The sequence below is a fragment of the Fulmarus glacialis genome, unplaced genomic scaffold (assembly GCF_000690835.1).
Source record: "Fulmarus glacialis isolate BGI_N327 unplaced genomic scaffold, ASM69083v1 scaffold10530, whole genome shotgun sequence".
Classification (NCBI taxonomy): Eukaryota; Metazoa; Chordata; class Aves; order Procellariiformes; family Procellariidae; genus Fulmarus; species Fulmarus glacialis.
In genome coordinates this window covers 2,559-22,961 of record NW_009189632.1, presented here as the reverse complement: position 1 = coordinate 22,961, position 20,403 = coordinate 2,559, and the positions used below count along the sequence as shown (strand labels likewise).

Below are 20,403 nucleotides of genomic sequence, written 5' to 3'. Positions count from 1 at the left end.
CTTTCCTGCTAGCCTCAGGGGCTTGGGATACCTCAGTCTTTTGCATCTCTCTTTTCAGCAGGCCCACATTTTCCCTAACCTTCCTTTTGCTGTGGAGATACCTGTAAAAGCCCTTCCTGTTGCCCTTCTGACTATACATAAGACAAGGCCTTGTCCCCATGAGAACCATCAAGCATTGAAACAGATTGCCTGCAGAGGTAGTAGTCTCCATCCTTGGAGGTTTTCAAGATCACACTGGGTAAACAACTGAGCAACCTGGTCTGACCTTTTAACTGATGCCACTTTGAGCAGAAGGTTGAACTTGAACTAGGAGACCTCCAGAAGTTGCTTGCAACCTGAATTAATGAATGATCCTATGACTGTAACAATTGTATATACCTTCTGTATTGATTTGTTCAAAGAACAGTAATGAGGCATATACTTTTATCATTTATCTATAGTAATAAATATTACAGTAGTAGAATTGTCAAACTTTCTAATGTACCTATTTTAGGCAATTGTCCTGTCAAAAAGGATCCATCTGGGCAAGAATTTAAATCAGATAACAGTCAGGATGGCCTATCCAAGGTTTGTAATCCAATTTTAGCTTCTACTGTGTAAAGATGCATTAGTTAAAATGATTAAATTACTTAAATGGTGACACCCTTTCATCATTCTGAATTAATTTATTGACCTCACTGAAGCATTTTCTGTATGAAATATGAAAGGGGTTATTATGAAAATCTATTGCTGTATATGTTGGTTAGAGTTGTACATATTGTTAAAGTTCTATATCTTCTTGTTAAATCTCACATTTACGTGAGTTACGGTACTTTCTATGTCATTTCTAAGTTAGCAAAAATGTATTCCTGATCCTGCTGCTAAGCAGATCATTCATCCCATGACAAGGTTTCTTTTATTTATGTTCAATGTTCAAAAATACTTAATTCTACAATGATCTCTTTGACTTTATTGCTCACTGGAAAATACTTTGAAAGCTAAGATATAAAAGAATCCCTGTAGAACTAATGAAGTTAAATGCTACTGTAGTGGATTTATGGTAGTGAAAATCAGAATAACCTTAGAACCAGGACACTTGATGTTTTATTTCTTGGCCTTCATATCCTTTGTTTCTCAACCTTGTTTCTGTCTGGCATTTTCATGGGTGTAATGATGGAAATCAATTGGAGATTTCAATTAAATTAGGCCTCTTTTACATCAGCTGAAACTATTTTACATCAGTTGAAATGATATTATAGGTAACAATATATAGTAAATATAAATAAACAACACAATAAATATTGAATTTAAAGAAATAAATAATATATAATTTGTAATATATAAAGTAGAATCATACTGTTTTTAACAGTGAGTGTTGTGAACATTCTGAGCATATTAGTCTTACGCTGCACTCTCCCACAGCTATCTGTACGTGCCCAGCTTGGCGCCGCGTCACAGAAATTGTTGAAGAAAGGAAGAAGTATTCCTGATGAATTACTAATTGACATCCTATTGGAAGCCATTAAGTATGAAATTGTATAGCTTTTTTCCCTCAGTTATTTAGAATGTAATAATCCAGCTTGTAGTCCAGATTCAGCCATTTCTCTTTATTAAGGTATTTTTTGAACAGTGGAGTCGTCTTCTTGGAAAGTGGAGCTAATTAGTGAAGGTAGTTAATGCTCATTTTATGCTAGCAGTAGAATGCTAGCAGTAGATTCTAGCCCTAAATTATACAGACATTATTGTACACTGCTGAAGGTAAGTAAAAATATATGACTATCACATAGTCATTAAATATAACTAATGTCTCTATTTTGTTTATTAGTTGGAAGCTATTCAGCATGTGCCAGTATTTTTTCTTTTAGATTTTGTGAAATGTATAATCCAAGCATTCATACTTCAGCAGTTAGGTTACTAGTTATTTTTGTGTACTCTTCTTTGACAGAAAATTATCCAACTACCCTGAGATGTGCAATTAGCACTTAAATTCCCACATGAATATCATTTAAGTTATATGACTCCCATTATTATATTTTAAAGTTACGAAACAGATTTTGCGATTTGTTACTTCAGTGCAAAAGTTAGTAGAGAAAATAGTGAAATTACACCTCTGATCATGGTCTGTATACAGAGTGTTTTTGAAAACTATGTATCAAAATTACAAAATTTGTTTTGTTTTTGCTTTTTTTCACTTTTAGTTAGGCTTGATGTTATTTTTCAATTTAAAATCCATTACTTTACAGTTTAAGTTTTAATTTATGTCTGTCATATTCTGTATTCATCAGGATATTTACTATACTGAATTCCGAATGAAAGACTGTTAGGGCAAGCTCTTCTTTAGGTGTTATGATTATGCTATCAATTCACGGTATAATTCTGGTTCTTCATTTACTTTTAGCCAAACACCACCAGAGAAGGGATGGATTGTGGATGGGTTTCCAATGACAATTAATCAGGCAAAGTTATTTGAAAAAGCCTATACGGGCATTGATCCAGAAGCAAAAGACACAAATTCTGGAAAGCTCTCACTTGTTACAGATCCCAGAGCTCCTAACAAGTCTCCTGTTATTTCACCTGCATTTGATGTTTCTGTATTATTGGATATTTCAGACACTGTGGTACTGAAACGTGTGGCTAACCTGAAGCGTAAGTTTCCAACTACTTTTAGCAAAGTAAAATGACAAGCATGTTGTGATGTAAGGGGAATGTAAAGATTGTTATAATACTGAAATGACTAAATTGTGAGTACTTTGCAACATAATAGCAAACTGCATATTTTAATTAAAAATACTAAATTATATAATATCCATATTTTTCTCTGACAATTATGAAATTAGAAATTGTTTAGATTTCTTGACACCTTTCTTCTCCATTTGTAAGGCCCCTTTTAACTTTAGCTGTTTAAAAGTACATGACTAGAGATAAAGTAATGCATTAATCCCAAACATTATTTACCAGATATACCTGTAAATTTTACTTATTGGAGCAAAATAGCATTGCTGCACAATTTCTCTACATCTCACAGTATCACTTCATTAATTGTGCATGATCACCTGAATGCTTCCAGATCATTTCAAATACTTTTATTTGTTTCAGTCAAAGGCAGATCAGAAGTGTGCAAGTGCATGTGTATATGCTTATTTGTATTTGTACTGAATTCTTACTGGAGCTGAGATAGCACAGTAGCTGGTGTTAGATATCACATAAAACAGTGTCTGGAAAAAACACAAGTTACAACAGATGCAGAAATATGCCTCATTACAAATGAATATGTGTAAATAGTATTTTTCTCCAGGAGGCACATTTGGAAAGTGATGAAGGAAATGATAAACAAAGGAGTGTGCCAACATTCAATCCCTGGAAGTGCCAACATTTATTCCCTATTAATTACTGCCTTTGTCGTGTCTTCAGTTAGTCAGTGAACAATCAGAAATTGTCAATTTTGGCCCACAAAGGCAAAGGCATCACAGGCTTTTTGAAGGCTGTTTCACTTCCAGAACAAACATTTTTAATTGCCCTTACTCACCTTGGCGAAACATAAGTTCTTTTCATGAATATGTCCCATATTGTCGAAATTATGAGGAGATTCCTCTTCATTGTTTTCACTGCAGCATTTACATGGCACATGGCTTGAATTAAAGCAGTATTTACCTTTAACTTTTATGTATAGGTAGGAGTGAGGATGAGGCAAAATCATTAGAGCTTCTGGTAACAATGCGGTGAAGATAAATGTATAGACACTTGAAATTCTTGTTAATTTAAAGACCTTGTTTTGCCGAAACACTTTGAAAATGTGATAATGCATGCTATAATCTCAGAAATCCAAACTGAATTTATTTCCTAAGATGTAATGTGGTGATAGAAAGAGTCTAAAGAACAATAAAAAAATTGGAAATCTATAAAAAATGGCTTATTTCTAATCAATTAAAGGTTTTTTAAAATTTAGAGAAGACTCAAAGAGAGAGAATTTGTCTTCCAATGCAGTGGAATATCTGCCCATTGTTGTGAAAAGGAGTAGTTACTTCAAGGAAGATTCAGATGAGACTGGGAAAATACCTTCTAACTGTTTGAATAGATAAGCCTGAAAATAGTCCACCCACAGGAATGCTCCCTCTCTACAACTGGAGATTTCTATGACTGCAAAGCATCCATCAGGAAATGCTAGTGCTATAATTGGCTATTCATTTAAACAGAGGAAGAGGCAAGACACTGTCTTCAGGTCCTTTCCAGCTTAATTTTATGTTTCTATGATTTTCTCTGACTTTTCTTTTCTTTTAGGAAGTTTGGTACCCAATTTTTAAATGAAGAAATGTAAGATCAGGGGACACTGAAATTTTTCTTTTAATGATTATCTTACTTCGGGCGAACAACTACCTGCATAATTGCCTTTTTCAATATATGCTTATATATGCTGTTTTCCACACAGCAGATAAATTAAAGTCATCTCAAACTGAACAGGAGAACAACAATCAAAATTCAGATGCTGATACCCTAGAAGAGAAGATTGACTTAGCCAGGGACCAGGTGCTACATAGGTATGTTATATGAAGTACAAAAAAGTTGCTTCAGCCAGATATTTATGCATGTAATTAATCTAAATCTCATACGTGATCCATGATAGTACTGACATGCCTAATGTTAAGAGTTTACTTAGGAGTTTCTCTAATGTGGAGCCTAAAGAGTACTTTCATTTTCGGCACAATATAAATAATCCTAGGAGATAAGAATTCATGTGTTTTGCTTTTCCAAGGTATTTTTCCAAGGAGGATTTCTTTTTCAGATATATATTGCATGAACCATACATATACATACACGTATATATATGTACCTATGCATATATATATATGAGCTATGTCATACATCATGTGACTGCCCTTGAGTGAAATGCACTTGATTTGAATTACAAATTTTCTAAATGGTATCTTCCACTTTTACATTTATAAAAAAGAATTAGTTTTGTATTTTTTATTGAATCATTAGATGTTTAACTTTACATAAAGTTTACATAAAGTTTACATGAAGTTTACATAAAGAGCAAAACCAAGAACAACAAGTTTTGTTTCTAAATATTTGAAACTATTAACTATTTCAGACTACTAGATTATTGATTATTATTGTTTTAGTTGTGATATAAGAAAGTATGTTTAGCTTGTGACAAGAAAGACTATAAGACTATAGTCTTATATAAGACTATATAAGACTAGTTAACAGTAGGATTGTATAAGACTATATATAAGACTAGTTAACAGTAGGATTTTGAAAATTTTCCTATGTTGAAAATGAAGGCATTGATGTGGATAGAGTATTATTTTGCAAAAAATATTGCCTGGATTTGTTTTAGTATTAAATTGGATGGTCTGCTTTTTCTTTTGTTTATTAATGTGGGAAAATGTTTTATTTTCCATTAATTAGGTTTTAATTTTATACATGAATATGATTTTTATAGAATTTCAGGCTTTTTAGACACGTGGCCAAAATTAGAGAAATGGTTTTCAGTCCATCAAAATATTCTAGTCAAAGTCAATGCAGAGACAGAAGAAAGTCTCCTGTGCGAAACAGTGAAGGAAATCATAATGGAAGAAATTGCAAAAAACCAGAATAGAAGTAAGTTTTCCTGATCTTACTTTTTACAATTCAGTAAGAAAAGACTTTGTTCTTTATAATTAACACTGATAATTAATATATAAAACTATATGGAAATATACATTTTCACTGGCACTGCAGGACTTCGGGGATGTGTAAGTTAGTGATAACTGTACCAGAACTCTGAACTTTTCTGTTGTGTTTTTACCTTTTCAGAGGGTATGGACCAATTTCACATAGTTGTAAAGATCACTTGAGAAAAAGTTTTAAAATATTTTTTAAAAAATGTCAATTGGATTTATTTAAATTCCACGAAGTGGAAGTGATTACTAAATTCAGTCCTTTCTTCCTGGTTTAAATATTACAGCTAGCATCTTCACTATATGGGAGAGCATAATGGTATAAGAAAGACTAACTTGCCATTAACATATATACATTTATCGGCAGCAGCTTAAAAACATGGATAACTTGGAGTGGTTTTGACATGAGTTTTGGTGCATCTTTATTCCATTTTTCGTCTTAATTACCCAAAAGAAAAGAATCATTTAAAAATAAAAAAGGAAAAAAGATTAAATATGCAGGGGAAAAGACGCATCAAGTAAACCAGGATTAGTAGACTTTTGAGTAATCAGATTTTTTCTTCATAATTATTGCAAGAAAGTCTTGATGTGTCTTCTACCACCAAAAAAAAAAATTAGCTTGAAAAGGACTCTTAACAGTAAAAGTTTAGACCACTACTCCTGCACAAGGTTTCCAGTTCATGAAAAATTCTTGGAAATATCACACCTGACAGAAAACTAGAGTTGTTTTTTTTATGTGCTATTAATTGTATGTTCATATACAAGGGTCTGCTCAAGAAATATCACCAGGAAAAAAGCTTTTATCAAGTACAAGTCAAGATCTGCTTCCTCCCATCCCTGTGGCACTACCACCAACTGAACCAGGATCAGATGAATGGATTTATGTAGATGAGCCACTTCCCAAGGTACATTCATTCATGATTAAAAGTCTTAGATATCAAAGTATAGCTTTTTCTCAGTATTTTATGCATATTCTACCTAAACCTTTTGTCTCATTGTGTGTTGTTTTCTTCAATATTTTTCAATGAAAGATACACTAGTACTGTATTATAAATATCTAAAAATACAAATAACAGTTGCTACTAAAATACATAACATAAGGAAACACACTTTAAAATTTTGATCATTTTTTTTTTCTAAATTCTTCACAATGATGATGAAGAATAGTACATGGATGCCAAAATAATAATAATAATTTTTAGTATTATGAAATACTAGCATAGACTTAGTAGGTCAGTTTCCTGTCTCTGACAAGGGCCAATTGTAGAAAGAATGTAAGAATGGGGAGAGTGTGCACTGATCTTTCTCCTAGGATACTTTTTTCTAACATGTTTTCCCTGAGGACATCTTCCTAGTTTCTAATGGTCTGAAATTTTGGGGTTTCCTGAGATGACTTTGTATCTGCATCTTTGTGTTTACTAACTCTCAATAGACTTTTCTTCCATGATTATGTCTAGTTGCTTTTTTTGAAGCAATTTACTTTTTGGTCTCCATGATATAGCCTATATAATTATGCTCATTCTGAAAAAATATTTCTGTCTCTTTGCTTTAAACCTGTTGTTTGCTTGGGTCATTCTATGACCCTACTTCTTGTATTGTGAGATACAATGAATAATAATTCTATAATCACCTTCTGAAGTAATTTAAGATGTGACAGGCATCTATTACATCTTTATTTTGCTCAGTGTTGCTTTGCTTCTCCAATCCAGTCATAATCTGTTTAACTCTCCTTATGTGGAGCAGTTCATATGTTCAGTCATGATTCTTGCCCATCTGTCTGTCTGTTCTAGTTCTACTGTAGATTTTTGTAAATGGGGAGCTGGGACTGCATGCCGTATTTGAGATGTAGATTTGAAGGGTCCATAATGATGCTTTGTATTTTGTTCTGTAATTCCTTTCCTAATATTTGCCAGTTTTGCCTTCATGACTGCAATTAGCTCGCAGATGCTGAGTTTCCTCTATCCATGGGCTTTATTTTGCATTTCCTGACAGTCAGTCAGTCAAATGTCACTTTTGCAACACTACACAGTCAGCTTAGATTTTTACCAGCTTCAACAGTTGTGTACCACCACGTTTTGATACTTAAGTACTCGCTTAGTATCTTCACTTAATTTATGAGTATATCCAAAACCACAGATACTGGAGTGTTCTGCTGGGAGTTCCCATTCATTTTGAGTGCTGCCACTTTTTTTCCAAAGAAATGCACAGGATAAACTATATGTTGGTACAGTGTCTATAATCAGTTGTAAATAGTTGTAAATCAAAAGAAATACATAGTGAAAAAAAAATCAGTAGTATGATTTCATGAAATAATCTTTCTTGTATTTGCTGATGCTACAGCTAAATGGGTTACCAAGAAATATATCAATTAACTTTGATGTTTTTAAAAAATCCACAGGAGATACCTGATTTTCTAGTTCCTTACTGGGAAATGGTAGAAGATGCATATATGAATACCATCAAAAATATACTTAGATGTCTAAGGGAAGAACAGCACTCTTTGATTTATTACTTAGCAGATGCTAGGTGAGTAGAAATAGTAGCTTATTACATTAATATTAGTATTTTGTATTTTGCCTGTGGCATTCTGTATATCTTTTAATACCAAAATTATTTTTACCATAATTTACAGAATAAAATTCCAAGGTTATTTGAAGCATCCAGATCTTAAGCAGGAGTTTGTATCTCAGTGGCAATCAGATTTTAATTCAATTGCTGATGACCTGCGAGAAGATGAGGAAACAAAAGCAGAACTGCACCAAAGAGTTACTGTAAGTAAATGGCAAAACTTATAATATACCCTAAAGTATTATTTCATCATATACAAGCTCGATGTAACATGAATGATATTATTATTTACATTTTTTTCCTTTTTACCACTGCTCTTAAACTATTTCACTTCCTTTTGTACATAAAGTGTTCTTCACAATTATTTCTCTGGGTTTTGGCCATATCTTTCTTTTGTCTTACTTCTTTTTTTAGGTTATACTGTGGTATTCTGGCACATTGTAAAATAAATATTTCTTTGCTTTCTTTTTCTTTATGTTTTATGGTTTTCAGAGATTTTACTTACAAATTTGGACATTTCTATCACTTTCTAACAAATCTTGGCAGTTATTTAATTTTTACATAAATAATACATGGTAATACATGTTTTCTAAAACTGATTCATACAAAGTACAGAGAATTTCTTTGAAATGTTTTGACTCAGGTAGATCTTTGCTAGGTCTTACATGTCTTTTTGTTCTTCACAAAAATCCATAAGAGTAAAGGTCCAAACAAGTTCAGAGCCAGATTTAACATAGGCAGGAAGTAGAGCTATCTTTGAATTTATCAGATTCGCATTTCAGAACAGACATGATTTTTAGTTGAAATCATATCAGGAAATGCTCCCAGAAAAGGGGAAAAATAATGCTGGCAACATTGTTAGTTGAAGGGAACATTGGTGAAGTCATGGATGAATTCACTGAGATGGAAAAAGCATCTGTAGCATTATTTAGAATTATAGAATGAAGTAGAGGACTTAAAAATCATCATCCATATTCCTAATTTCTACTAAATGGAATTATAAAAAGACTGGAATCCATCTGTCCTATGTTTTAGAAAGCTAAAATTTAAAGTATTTGGCCTTTCACTCCTAATAGAAATACATGTTTGACATTGTCCATTTCAAATTAGGTTAAGAGGAGGTGACAGTCCTATATGATGCAGTGAAACTCAGATACTGTGATAAGGCTAAGCACAGTAAATAAGGCAGTTTGGAGTAAATATATTATTTCCAGAATTTCTGTTTCTGAATGACCCATTCTAGTCCTTGTGGATCCCAAACCTGTGGGTGAATGTGAAGATGATACTTCCTCTGTGCTTTTAAGCCCTGCCCATTGTACCTCCCTGAATGTGAGAATTCTGTCATCTATCATTCCTTGACGCTAGAAAAAGAGAGAGAGGAAATGAAAACAGTGATAATCTGTGGAATGTTTCTCCTCAAATGTTTTCAGCTTTCCCAGACTGCTCAATTCTATCATCTCAGCTGGACCCTTTCTGAAACATTATCCACACTGGAAGCTGCCAGCTGTGAAACCTGAAAACCAAATTGCTCTGATATCAACTGGAAAATGTAAAAATCCACCCCGTTTTATGATGTGTGAAAAATTCCTCAAAGGCGTAAAGCCCAAAGGGCAGTCAAGGCTTTGGCATCCTAAAGATCCAAACTCAGAACACTGTGGATAAAATACACTTCAGCAGCCCATCTTTGTTACACTGTCTTTCAGCAATTTCTCCCAACTTCCCTCTCACTCCATTGCTATCATTAAACATGGTCAGTCACTTGGTCCCACTACTTCTTTTGTTCCAGATAGGAGAAGACTTAGCACATGCATCCATTTTTTCTTTTTTTCACCCGAGTACAAGGAAAGAAGGAGAGAGAAGCTGCTTGCTTCACTTTGAAAAGAGGAAGAGTGGTGGGAGAGAGACACATAAAACATGCTTTTAGCTTCTTCCAGAGGAAGATAGCTCTCTGTTTCCCTCTCCAGTTATCTTCACTGTGACTTGAATTAAAAAATCAAAACTGTGTCTTGAATAACATGAGGACAAAGAAGAAAATGCTCCTCCTTACATGTCTCAGAAAGGTACTGGAAAGAGCTTTTGTACATCAGTTTGTACAAAATATCAGTTTGTTTTGTTTGTATAGTATTGGGTTTATGTGGAAAGGTTTTGGTAGCAGAGGGTCTGCAGAGGTGGCTTCTGTGAGAAGACATCAGGGGCTGCTCCCATGTCAAACAGAGCCACTGTCAGCTGGGTCCAAAAGGACCTGCTGCTGGCCAAAGCTGAGCAACAGTGGTGGTGCCTCTGTGATAGCATATTTAAGAAAGGGTAAAAAATGCTTTGTGGCAGCTGTGAGAGAGGAGTGAGAAAATGTGAGAGAAACAACTGTGCAGTCACCAAGGTCAGAGAAGAAGGAGAAGGAGGTGTTCCAGGCACCAGAGCAGATGTGGAGAAGACCATGGTGACGCAGGTTGTTCCGCTGCAGCCCATGGAGGACCACAGTGAAGCAGATATCCACCCTGCAGCCTGTGGAGGACCCCACGCTGGAGCAGGTGGATATGCCCTGAAGGGAGCAGCAGCCTGTGGAGAGCCCACACAAGAATAGGCACCTGACAGGAACTGCAGCCTGTAGAGAGGAGCCTAGGGTGTTCTGGTGGAGGAGGACTGTAGAACACGCAGGAGCAGGTGTTCTGGCAGGACCTGTGGCCCATGGGGGACCCATGCTGGAGCAGTACGATCCTGAAGGACTGCACACATAGAAGGGACCCATGCTGGAGCAGTTTTTCAAGAACTGCAGCTCATGGGAAGGACCCACATTGGAGAATTTCATGAAGGACTGTATCCCCCACTCTGGAGCAGGGGAAGAGCATGAGGAGGAAGGAGCAGCAGCGACAACGCATAATGAACTCACCGCAACCCCCCATTCTCCTTCCTCCCTGCGCCACTTAGTGGGCAGGAGGTAGAAGAGTCAGGAGTGAAGTTGAACCTGGGAAAAAGAAGGGGTGGGGGAAGGGTGTTTCTAGTTTTGTTCTATTTCTCACTATTCTGCTCTGTTATTAATTGGCAATAAATTAAATTAATTTCCCCAAGTCAAATCTGTTTTGCATGTGACAGTAATGGGTGAGTGATTTCCCCATCATTATCTTGACCTATGAGCTTTTCCATCATATTTTCTCCCCGTCCTGTGAGAAGGGGGGACGATAGAGCAGCTTGGTGGACACCTGGCAGCCAGCCAAGGTCCACCCACCACTGCAAAACAGGTAAGATGTATGCTTGTATCTTTTTTATTCAGTAGCATATCCTTACATGTATATCCTACAATGTGGACAACCATGAATATCTGATAGCCTTCACCTTTGCTGCCTTCCATCTAAGCCATCACTGATGTGTTAGGTAGCCCAAGAACAACTCATTTGTCAGCTTCCCTGTGGCTTTTGTCCAACAGAGGACAACTGGATTTGTCTGAAGTCTTTGGACGGGGGGAGAGAAATAGGATCTGACGTATTAGGCTGAGACCAAGACCTGGTGAATATGGAGTCACTTATCACCTGAAGCCTAAGCTCCTCATTGCAGGGCTAGTAGTCTGCAACACCTTTTATCTTTATCCCAAAACAGGTCAGGTGGGGTAGAACCGCTTGGAGCCCGAGAGACAGCTCATCTTAGCCTACCTTAGCACTGCATTTAACAGCACTCTTCTCTTCCCATTGCCTCTTATTAGAGGTCTGTCACCCTATTTCCGTGCAGAAATGGCAATGGGGAACAGAGGGTTTGCATGCATGTTGTATGCTCAGTAGGTCTTCAGTGCTGTCAGTGAGCCACATAATGCTGCTATTAGAGATAGTCACTAGTTGAAGAGTCCTTAGTTATAAAGCACGTTAAAGAAAAATGGCATGGAGCTATCCAATTTGGAAGAATGCTTGAACTCTGACATAATTTTCTCAGAATTTTTCATATTGCACATCCCCTTATTCTTCTTATAAGTCTATCAGTTAGCAAACCATTCAAGTGGAGGGTTCTTGGTGCAGTTGGGAGCTTAGCTAGTCATATTCTTACTTCTTTGTCTGGCTTAGATAGGTCTTATCTGACTGAGGAAAGCAAGGCAGCCTACACATTCATCTCATACCTTTGTATTCTTCTCTCTGGCACATTTGTTACAGCTACTTTCTGTCAGCTCCCTGTAAGCACATGACTTGTTGACCAGGCTTTGACATTTATAACAACAAAGAAAAAGCCCCCACTGGAAAGATGCCGTATGCATAGGCAAAAAATATAATTTTTAATAATACATATAAGAAAAGGTATTTAAGTTTTCTTTCATAGTTATTTCTCGTATTTGATTTTGTGTTTTAGGACCTAAGAGATCTTCTCTGGGATATCTGTGATAACAGAAGGGAAGAAGCAGAGCAGGAACGTACTGATATCATGAATGATGGCTGGTTACCAGATCATAGGGGCATTGCAATGAACCATTTCTTTTCACTTATGCAGGTATGGATCTACTACAGAGTCTGCAATGGAAGGGGACAATGAATTAGATTTGGAGGACTGTAAGCCTCAGAGAAATTTCTTATGGTTGGCTCCAAATAAGTGAGGGATTGAGAATTAGATAAGCAGATGTTCATGCCTCTTCTGAATTTATCTAGAAAGTTAAGAGACAAAAAGTAGGTGACATTCCATACGTTTGGCAGGCAGAAAAGGTTAAGAAAAATACCATTGTTATTGTCCAACCCTCCAAACTTTCAATATGTAGTGTATAGTGCTACTTTTTGCAGTTTTATCAGTCCAGTGAATCATCTGAGTTTTGTAACAGAAATGTTAGAGCTGTTTATCCTTCTGTGATCATATTAACATCTGCTCTTAGTTTAGAAATTACCTAATTCACTGCTGTTGTAGACCCACTTGCTGCTAAGGTTGTCCTTATTTCCCATATCACAAAATTATTTCAGCTGTAACTTCACAAATGTGGCTTGAAATTTTACTTACAGACTGAAAAAAAAAATTGCAAGGAATGTTTTTGAGAATATGATGTCATTTGTTGCTCTTGAGAAAATCCATTAAAATATAACCCAGCTTTCACATATCTAACTTCAAAGTTTTCAAGAGACCATCTTCAATTAGTTGGCTCTCCCCTCCCCTACATTAAGTCTTTCGTCTCATTCAGCCTGACCATTGATTACTTCAGTTCCTGAAGTAAAATAAGATTTCCCTGTGACTGCTGTTCTAGGTGCATAAATTTGGTTTTAGGGCTGGACTGGACTAGACTAGACTAGACTAGTCTAGACTAGACAGGCTTTTCTGTAAACTGAGTGACCATTCTGTGAAAGTTGTAGCAACTTTAAGGAAGAAAATGAAAACAATGCTTTAAACACATGCCATGTGATGCTAATCTGGCTGAAAAATCAGTCCTAAGCAGTTTAGGATGGGCTTCCTCCCTTTAATCCTCTGTGTTGTTTTTATATGTTTAAACATATAAAGGAACCACTCTCATCTCATATGAGTGTTGTGGTAAGTTAAGTTTGTGAAGTAGTCAGTTGCTGTAGTAAGGAAATTATTAGCTCTGTTTTCAAAGAGCCTAAATAATGCCCTAAGTAAAGACTTAAGGCCACTGATTAAAGAGAGAGGTCGAAGTATCAAATAACTGCTGAGTAACTGAACCGCATTCATCCTGTAATTAGGGTATTTATAGGACAGAATATTTAAAAAAATATATCTTGAATTAGATGCATAAGGGAGCCAAATTAAAGTAATATTGCTGAGCTTAAATCTTTTATTTTTCTCTTTTTATGTTCATGTATAACTTTACAATCCTAATTCTATTCTAGCAGAATTTCATGGACATGTATGATGCAGTCCAGAGGAGATTCACTATGAATCTAATTTAATCTGTCTTCTGTGGAAATGCAGAATAGCCATTTAAAATTACAAATACATGTATTAACCATATATAAGCTTTTATTTTCCTAAAAAAAAAAGCAAAGGAAACCATTTTTTCTTTCTTTACTTAGCATATACTCCCCAAAATAAACGAATTATTAATGCTAAAACTACAGAACTAAAAATACAATAATTATCTGTATGTTATGTCTTTGTTTGAGAAGCAGCCACAAATAGGCTTCTTTGGTCTTAAGCTATCCGTCTGTGGGTTCTTCTGTGGGAAGTCACATATATTCCCCAGGTGGCTCTGTTACTGTATAAACATAGATTTGTATAAATGCCGTTTATCAGATTTCTTTCCACCTTTCTGTGTACACATTGTTATACTAGAAGATATTTTCACCTTAACTTATGGATAAGTGCTGGTTTACACCACAAAGGTTTTATCCTTCGTTTTGTGAATGTGGTTTTGTGCATTTTCCCATGAATATTTAGTACTGTTTTGTCAGTTAGAAACTAACACCATACTGTATCAATAAATCAAAACATGACAGGTGTTAAATGTTTTTTGAATCTTACTTGATTTCTTCCAAGATGATTCACACAAAAAAAATCGTCAAGACACTTAGGTGTGTAAAGTCTGTTGATTTCTTCGGTCCAGAAAAAACTGTATGACTTTTCAAATTTTCTCCATCACTTTTTATTTTATGCTATTAAGGATTTTATTTCTTTTTAACAAAAAGATCCCTATAATTTGTTGGTACCAGTATACTTGCTACTATAGAAATACATATACATCAAAATATATTGTAATTAAATTTAATACATCAAACATTATTTACTGTAAATAATATTTCCTATTCTAACAACTAAGATTTTTTTTTAAACCTTAGAAATACCAGTGTGAAGACATTATAGACGCAAGTAGAGATATGTATTGAATAAACTATAAATTTTCAAACAAATATGGTTATGTTTATTGCTCTCCCTCAAACTCTTAAGATTTAGAATTGCCTCTGCTATCATGTATTTAAAAATGTAACAGAAATTTGTTTTGTCCTGTTTTGAGTTGCAATCTTTCTGTCCTTTCTTCTTGAGGTTGAAGTGGATCGTTTCCAAGATACAAAGAGACTTCTTCATGACTATTATAGGGCAATGGAAGGAAAAATCCCAACGGATGATGGTCAAGATTTTACTAGAATCCCATTGTTAAATATTATTGATGTAGAGCAGAAAGAAGATCAAAACAAATCAAGAAGGTAGAAATGCATTATTAAATTATACAAATACCAACAAATACAATCCACTGATAGCTTTGTAGGTGTATGTGGAAATATATGTGTGTATTTTTCAAAGGATGGGGAAATAAGAATTTTTAACTAGGGATTATAGTCAAATGATGAATCTTGAATCATCTTACAGGTTTAATTTATCCCTGATTTTCTACTGATTTACGTATATAATTTTCACTAATGTATCTCTGAATTATAAAACATTTTAAAAGCTGCCTTAGAAAGAAATCTGCTATAGAAATGTTTCCTACTTTCCTCTGTGTTGCTGACAGTTTCCAGCACAATCCTCACATAACCAAGTTAAATATTATTATGAAACATTAACAGGTTTAAAATTTGCACCAACAAACATAATTAAATGGGTTATGTAAAGACAAATATAAATCAAAGCCGCCTACAAAGATGCACAGAACTGAATGCCATATTAAAAGGTAAGGGATACCATCAAATAATTTCACAATATCAAAAATGCTGTCAATAATGACAGCTTTTTTAAATAGAATCGTAGAATCATAGAATAGTTTGGATTGGAAGGGATCTTTAAAGGTCATCTAGTCCAACCCCCCTGCCATGGGCAGGGACACCTTCAACTAGATCAGGTTGCTCTAAATAATTACAGTTCATTTAGAAACTATCTGAGTAATGAGTCTGTGCTTCTAGCCCATGTGGAATATATCAGCAGATCACGCAATCATTTGACGTAGTTTTATCCATCTATTATTATTCCTTAGCTTCTGTAATTAAACTAGACAGTTTTCTTGTCATCCACACGTTTCGCCACTTTTGGTCAGAAGGAAAGTTCATCCCTTTGCTGCTGCTGTGGCAAATTTTGAAAATAGCATTCTCATTTTCTTAGCATATTCTCCAATGTAGTTATAAATTAACACTTTTTATAAAGGGGCGTGTGAATTATGCCTTATATTTTATTTTTAAGGATTCCTCTAGTTTCTTGGAAACTGCCTTCACCAGAAATAAATATTACCAAGTCAAAAAGCAAGGTAACTCTACAGAAGAGTGCTAAGGATGAGAATTCGGAAAATGGAGTGGCCACTTTTGGGAAAGATGAAAATCTTATTACTGATACATGGCAAACAGCAGTAACAGCAGTATCAAATATGGTAAGAATGTTTTATTCACTTAAACATTTCTGGATCGGACAGTCAAAGCCTCCCGTTCAGTAGGCAGCCTAAACTCACAGCCTTCGCGCTGTGTATCTCAATTTCATGCCTCTTGATCCACCACTGATATTTCCATTGAATATGTTTGTGTTTCTGTGAGGAAAATATTGGAATCTGTGTATTATCAGTACCTCTGTATTTGTAACTGAACCTTTCATTGCATTACTGAGAGAAATATTTTGAATGTTGACTCTATGTATCTACTTCCCCCTTATCCCTCAATAGAAGCGTGAGAAGAGGCACAAGTATTATCCTGTGATGCAATGTTTGCTCAAACCTTTCACAACTTCAAAAGCTATGGTTACATTCTTTTTTATATATAGCTAAAAGTAAATTAGGTAGGTTTTTCAAATGGTTGGTTTCTAGGTTCGCTTTTTCTTTTCTCTTTGAACATTGTAAAATAAGTGAATTTCTGTACCCTTATAGTGTAGCTGTAGTCTTACTTTGCATACTATTGATTCTTACATTTCTCCCTTTTCCTGGAGTACAGGTAATGGGTTACAAGAATTAAACCCACTATCTCTCTGTCTTGCATTTTTGCTGTAGAATTTTATTTTTGATAAATAATCAAAACATAATAAATTTAATTAGTTCAAATATCTCCTTTGTTTTATTTATGTGTGTATATCTCAGTAAGTACTTTCAGCAAGTATAGGCTATTTAAAACAGTAGTTGCACAGTGTTGATTCTATGTACTTTACTATGTGTGACTATGGTGTAAAGGTAACAGCTGAAATACAGTCTAAAGAACTGGAGGAAGAAAAAGAACGTCAGCAGCTAGAACTGAAAGAAGATCTGAAATCTTCGAAGATACTATCAGGCAAAGCTACTGGGAAAGATGCCAAAGATGCCAAAAAGCTTTCTCCCAAATCAGCTACTAAAAAGAAAGGTATTTGAAATGCAGACTTTGTTTTAGCAGTGCTTGAAATTACTGAAATGTAAATATGTCAGTAATACAGAAAAGAATCAGCCAAGACATTTAATTTGGATTTAATTAGTCTTTTGAAATGTCAAATGTGACATATCAATGTGAAAAGCTGGTAGTGATAAAGGAGTGCAGAGGCTTTTGAATTGCAATTGCATTTATTTAATCATATGTGTTGTTGTTATTACTCTGTAGGAATAAATATTCTAAACAGAACCTAGAAAGTAAATATTAATTTTTCTCCATGTGCTGTTTTGGAATTGAATTGTTAGAACTAGTTTATCAAATTAAATAAAATTCCATTAAATTCTGCCTACTTTCCAGCCGTAAGTCAAAATATTTCAAATATTAAAATAAAAGTACTGGAATAGCATGGATAAATTATCCAATCCCCCAAGATATTTTGGAATTAATTTATCAGCCATCATTTTTATATATAACTGTAACATAGTGTAATAAAGAACATAAAATCTAATGGCATATGTAGTCCTAAAAAAGAGCAGACTCCATTGAGGTAGATCTTGCTCTTAGGCCTGGCAAGGATCTGTCCAACCAGGTGGGAGTACAAAATTTATTCGCCAAAGAGAAGCAGACCTAAACCCCCCTATTTCTTCAGCCTAGCAATTCAGGGAGTCTGCTGGAAGGAATCCTGGCATGCAATGCTGTTTATACATTTTTTCATAAATACTTCCTTGAGCAGGTAGTGGTTTAAGTGACTTCCACTTCTTTCTGCAAAATGTCATAGCTCCAGCAGGAAGCAAGGCTAGTAGCCTAAACCTTGTATCTTTTGTAAAGACATTCTACATAGCAAGAGAGGGGCTCAAGCCCTGCAGATGTGAGGGTAGCCTGAAATTCAGGCACTCCATTTCCAAGTGAAAAAGCTGTAACTACAGAGTTCATATGCATAAAGCGGCTGACTTTTTCTCTTTTACAGACATTTTATTTGCACTGTACTCAGTGGTCTCTCTCTGATTCTGCTCATAGTACAGTGAACAAGTGTAGCCCTGCAAATACTTAGCCACATGGATATCTAATTTGTGAGCCCTGGGGGGTCTTAGGTGTGTGGTTAGCCAAGAGAGTAGCAGATTTCCAGATCTCTAGAAAAGCTTTGTGATAAAAAATCAGCAGCTGTCACCTATTGTATGCTAAGTGGCTAGGTTGGGGTTTGTGGATTGCTTCTTGGAACTAAATTTTTGTTCAGACCTGGTACTAGATGACTTACCTGAAATCACAAAACTATAAAGTGACAGAACTGCAGTTAGAACTCAGCTGTGCATTCTCACTGTAAAAGATGAAGTATCAACTGATATACCTGTAACTGAAGTATCAACTTTGATTTCATGCCAAATACAGTATTACTGTAGTGCTCCTGTTACAGAAGAATTCGCTAGGATACAGCTATAGGCTAGTAACTGAGTGATAGAACTTATCACATGTGATTTTATCACTTCTAGATTTGACCTATTTTTTTTCCGTAACAGCTCCATCTGCTCTTCTTCTAGGACAAAACAGTTACAAATATTTTAATACTTTTGAGTAATAGTCAAAGTGTTGTGACTGCAGAATTTCATGCAATCTTTAAAAGCATGCTTTAAAACCACAATCTTACAATATCTGTTCATAGGTAGGTAAGTTAAAACAAGCTGCAAAAGCAGCTGACAGAATGGCTTGGAAAGGCATGAAATAACATATCTCTCTTTTTTTTTTCTGCTGACATACTATGATTTTTTAAAAATAGCATTATTGTTCTTTTCACTGCTATGATGGTAACCAATGATATTTACTAACATAGCATTTTTACTACAGTTTGCTAAACTTTAATTTCCTCCAGAAGGAACAGCTATCATTCAAAAGAGGTTTATTTATGGGCTGGTTGACCCTCTTAGGGTCAAAGAGGACATTTTGACCATCTGGGATCACAACAGAGGCACACCTACTCAGTCATGATTTTCCATTCAGAAATACATTTTAGGATGTTACTTAACCAATTTTAATACAGTTGCATATGCTGGCGTAATTTTATGCAGTGTTAATCTTAGCATGTCTTGCAAATGTAAATCACATTTGAAGAAATCTAAATATGTTATGTGGACATAAGACACCTGAGTAACCACCTTTGTATTCTCATAAATAGTCACATCAAGTAAGGTGGAAAATACCATTTTGGTTTAAAAAAATGTGCTGTCCTGTGGGTGCCTCTGTACAGATAGACAAACTTATCAGAAAAGTCCAAAGACTGTGAGAGGTCTGTTTTCCTGCAGTACCACCTTCTACCTCATCTGTGGTTGAAGTCAGTCCAGTTCCTATAACCCCAGAAGAATTAAAGAAACGAGAACTGACACTTAAAATAAAGGAAGAATATTTCAGTGCCTTGAAACATGAGGGTATGTTACTATTTGGTTACTTATATTGTGGGGTTATTGTTATTCCTAACTTAGGTAGTGTAATAGTTAAAACTAGCCAGACACTCCAGGGAAAATGGATGGATAAGTAAGAAAAAGGAGGAGAGAGGAAGGAGTGTTTGGAGAAATCAGGAATTTTTTTAGGATGGTAGTCATCAGTGATTTTGTGGTAAATATATTAAAATAGAAATGTGTTTTTCATTCTTCTTTTTGTTGTCTTCTGTTTCATTTCATTTAATTTCATTTTCCATGACTAAGAAAGTATTCATCGTGAGAGAATAAGTTTCACATAGGTATTCAATTGAATTGAATACAGTATTTGAAATGTTTTGATCTGGGAAAGGGATGGTAGTCATCAGTGATTTTGTGGTAAATATATTAAAATAGAAATGTGTTTTTCATTCTTCTTTTTGTTGTCTTCTGTTTCATTTCATTTAATTTCATTTTCCATGACTAAGAAAGTATTCATCGTGAGAGAATAAGTTTCACATAGGTATTCAATTGAATTGAATACAGTATTTGAAATGTTTTGATCTGGGAAAGATT

General features: G+C 35.0%; 1 protein-coding gene across 1 annotated transcript; it reads left to right on the top strand.

Annotated features, from left to right (window-relative positions):
- Positions 1–493: 493 nt before the first annotated feature.
- Positions 494–19,839, top strand: LOC104080478 (sperm flagellar protein 2-like; the record flags this gene model as incomplete). The annotated part of the gene is made up of 11 exons (XM_009582880.1): positions 494–567; positions 1,402–1,505; positions 2,378–2,625; positions 4,406–4,514; positions 6,408–6,449; positions 8,275–8,413; positions 12,537–12,674; positions 15,159–15,319; positions 16,287–16,470; positions 17,254–17,419; positions 19,717–19,839. Coding segments are annotated over 11 exons (1,488 nt in total), but the record flags the coding sequence as incomplete, so codon positions are not given.
- Positions 19,840–20,403: the final 564 nt, after the last annotated feature.